Below are 3,840 nucleotides of genomic sequence, written 5' to 3' on the forward strand. Positions count from 1 at the left end.
CACATTCACAAAACAACCAAACATGTAAAATTCTAGATGATAATTAGACTACAGGACTATAATGACCTCTTACTGAAGAGTTTGTTTAGTCGAGTCTTATTTTCATTAACCATTTTCCATATTGTAGGTCAGTGGAAGAGGTTTTTGTGGAGGGGAGTGGTCAGCAGTCAGAGAGACCTCTCAAAAATCTGCCAGCAAGGTAGACGAGGAGGGATTGGAGCTTGCGGTGTGTCGGCACGGAGTCCTGCTCTGTGCCTTAAATATGTATGGGGGGGTGGGGGGTTGCCTATCCCCTGTACCTGCAAGAAAAGCTGGCCAGTAGACAAATAAATGTTTTTTGTATGGATGTGACCTGCAAATATTGGCCCTACCTCCAAGGAGTTGCAAAAAGCTGTCCAGAGCTCCAGCACCTTCTTAATATGAAGCCATTCCTTTCAGTATTTCATGCCAAAGCCCATGATTTTAAATGCAAAGTAAGGAAATGTTGTTATGTGATAGAATCGCATTATCGAAACTGAACATCTGCAAACATATGTTCTTTTTTGTTGCTTTTATTTATTTTATTCGTAACCAGGTGAAATGGAGTGCAGTGACCACAAAACATGTCAAAAGCAGGTAAGATGACCACATACTGCACTACTTACATCCTTACATAATAAGTAGGGGGAATATGGTAACATCATATTTTCTGTGTTTGCAGGACGCACAGACATGCTGACTCTCATGGCCATGAGCTGGAATCAGCAAAAGTTCAACAATTTGGCCATCTCACGATATCAAAAGATAATAACATCAGTCTAATTTGTTTTAAATATTCAGTATTGTATAGTATCATATTGGTAGCAGTGTATGAAGCTGTGCAATGAACATTTGGTTCTTGTTTCTTACTATTGTTTGTTATTGTAGACCACAAAAGCTCTGCAAAGGCAGTTACAAAACCTAGAGTCCATGAAAGCCCAATTGACAGTGACAGCGAGCCAATTGGAAGACTGGGTCAATGATGTAAAGCAGTGGGCTGACGGTGAGGAAATGATAACTTGTAATACATTTAGTCACAAATAATTGTAATTGTTACTGGTACTGTAAAGTGCAAACCACCTATTTCTTCTCAGCAGCAACAACAACAACTACAAATGATGCCTTGGCCAGCAAAATTGAACTGCTGGTAGCCAGTATCAAGAGACGTTCCCAGCGTCTCTAAAGATACCGATGGCAACAAAGGTTGTGTCAGAATCCGCCGCAAGATCAGGGAGAAAGGAATCCTGACATCTGTTGTGGAGAAATACAACAGAATGGTTCCAATCACTGAAACTCTGCGCCTGGAAACCATTCTGTCTGGGGAAGCAGCTTGGTCATGGCAGCTACCACACAGTGGTATGTACACTAGTCTGCTGACTGCTTCTGACAAATCTGATACATAATGACACATAACCCACAATGCTTCAAATGTCATTCTGTAACCCCAAACAATTTCAGAGATTCCTTGAAGGTTGAGGCTTAATACAAATTATTTATTTATTTCTCATAAATGCATTCCAGACTCTGTCGATATAAGGACAAAGAGAAGGGCAATTGACATCATCATGTCAGTAAGGAGACTTCAGGAGGCGCAGAAGATTCTTGTTGCAGAGATGTACCACTATTGGAAATCTCTTTCAACTCGTTCTGATACCCTCAGAGAGCTGTCCTCCTTGTTTTCTAGTGAGACAATTAAAAGTATGTATTTGTAATAAATTACATAAACATAGGGTTGCCCCGACCAAAGCTTACTATTAGGGGGCAGCCATAATAAATATACACAACAATGACGGTCTTATATTCTTGTGTTCCTCTTTTAAGATTCGCAATGTGGCCTAAGTGAAGAGGGTTTGAAAGGTCTGCAGAGCATCATCCTCAGAAAGCGGCATCAAATCAGAGAAATGAAAGTGCAAGCAAGAGACTGTTACCTGCAAGTTTTGTCTGGAGCAGCGAACATCAACTTCTTGTACAATGCTTCAGCTGATGAGTACGACAGTAGCCGCATTTCCATTACCCTTCAAATTGAAATTGCGAATTGAAAATACACCCCAAAAACGCATCAAAACACAAAAAAACTGCAATGGAAACAGTTTTTCCGCATTTACAGGTCACCTGGTACAGTCACGCATTGCTCTCACATAGGGCCTACATATAATTTTTTTTTCATACAAGTATGTATAATAACAAGATCTTGTGTCGTTAAAATAACATTTTCTCCTAATAAGGTAAGTGGCGTAACTTTATAATGACGGACCCTGGTGCAACCACAAATATCATAACTATCTATAGGCTGTAATTAAGACATATTCAAGAAATGTATTAAAACAGAAAGACGCTATAGTTTCAGCCTTGCTAAAAGACTGAGGAAACAGGCCAGTTACGCACGTCAATCCATTCCCGACGATCTTGGTTTGCTTCTTATTTATTAAATATACAGCCATATAGTTGATTAAACATTGATCAAAATTCAAATACAATTTATACAAAACAAAATTAATTTTAAAGAAAGACTTTCTAGAAAACACAATTCAATGAAGTGCTCAAAATCCATGTCCCCAGACATATGCGCATCTGATTATGTGCCTTACTCATGCTGCTCACTTTTCATAATCAACATATGAAATTAAAAGATTATAATATTTAGACATAGCCTAACTATATGAAACTAAATAGGCTATGTTTTCTTTAACCCTCTGTCCGACGTCGTCTGCACCTTTTGATAGATTTTTTTCCTTATTCCAGCGGAAACTCACAATACTCCGTCATTTTTAGCCATACAGATAAGTGCAAGACATAATTATAAACAGTAAACTGTCTACTTTTATTTGTGTACACTCTAATAACAGCAAAGGCCGTGGATTCAGGGAATGGATTATTTTGAACTCCACTCCAAACGCTGTCTTCATTTCAAAAATATATTTTGTTTATTAAACGCAAAGTTTTTCATTTCAAAAGCATTTCTAAATTCAGTTTATTTCCAACAAACAAAATTCCAAGCCAAAATAAAGTGGTAAAAGAAAACCTTTGAATTACCACCATGCAAATTCAAACTTTTCGCTCGTCTCTGTATGTGGCAATGCATCACAATAATCTGGCGTATGTAAAAGTCGATCATTCTTTACAGATGATGGTATGTTTGGACAGAAGACAAGTTCTTTATTAAACTCATAAAAAACAATAGAATATAAAATGCCACAATTTATCATAACACCTCATATGCGCCGCTCAAGTATAAGGTGCTTTCCTTGCCATCAGTGCTTGGATAACACGCACGTCTCTTACCATTAAAAATAATGGCGTGCGGTGGCTGAGATATAGCTACATAAACCTAACAACATACGTAGCATAATTTTTGGAATGATTTATCACGAGAAGAAAAACAATTTTTTAGTCGCACAACATCAGTTAATGGAAACGTCATTTCGCAATATTTTTTTTATCGACTTTTAGAAAATATCGCAAAAGTTGTGTGCAAATCTGTAATGGAAACGCCGCTAGTGACTACGAATTTTCTGTTGATGGGCTGCAATCTACAAGACTGTAACACCTTTCATTCTTCTGGACAATGAATATAAAGCATATAATAAAATCTGCTTTTTATCACCATATAAATATAGCCAAAGTGTTACCACTTCTTTCAAATACATAGAAATGTGTGCATGCATGCCTCTACAACCAGTTAGTGGTGGAAATGAATTGCATTAATTAAAGTACTGTACTGTGTGGTATACTTTAGATCAGGGGTCTCCAAACTCGGTCCTGGAGGGCCACTGTCCTGCAGAGTTTAGCTCCAACTAGGGGTGCACCGATCCGATATTAGGA

General features: G+C 37.9%; 1 protein-coding gene across 2 annotated transcripts; it reads left to right on the forward strand.

Moving 5' to 3' along the window:
* Window positions 1-343: 343 nt before the first annotated feature.
* Window positions 344-3,627, forward strand: LOC307129474 (uncharacterized protein). 2 transcript variants are annotated; one of them, XM_079821914.1, is made up of 6 exons: window positions 344-473; window positions 575-615; window positions 701-1,021; window positions 1,113-1,374; window positions 1,540-1,716; window positions 1,840-3,627. In XM_079821914.1, the coding sequence occupies exons 4-6, from the start codon at window positions 1,293-1,295 to the stop codon at window positions 2,055-2,057; spliced, it is 477 nt and encodes a 158-aa protein (XP_079678040.1). In that variant the 5' UTR covers window positions 344-473; window positions 575-615; window positions 701-1,021; window positions 1,113-1,292; the 3' UTR covers window positions 2,058-3,627. The 2 variants fall into 2 exon arrangements, with proteins under 2 accessions (XP_079678040.1, XP_079678041.1); XM_079821915.1 differs by lacking the exons at window positions 344-473; window positions 575-615 and having other exon boundaries at window positions 1,116-1,374; window positions 1,840-3,624.
* Window positions 3,628-3,840: the final 213 nt, after the last annotated feature.

Source organism: Gobio gobio (genome assembly GCF_949357685.1).
Source record: "Gobio gobio genome assembly, chromosome: 7".
Taxonomy (NCBI): Eukaryota; Metazoa; Chordata; class Actinopteri; order Cypriniformes; family Gobionidae; genus Gobio; species Gobio gobio.

Coding starts and splice junctions, on each gene's coding strand:
- LOC307129474 (XM_079821914.1), top strand. CDS start 1,293: ATGGTTCCAATCACTGAAACTCTGCGCCTGGAAACCATTCTGTCTGGG. Junction 1,375..1,539: donor ATGGCAGCTACCACACAGTG/GTATGTACACTA, acceptor AATGCATTCCAG/ACTCTGTCGATATAAGGACA. Junction 1,717..1,839: donor TTCTAGTGAGACAATTAAAA/GTATGTATTTGT, acceptor TCCTCTTTTAAG/ATTCGCAATGTGGCCTAAGT.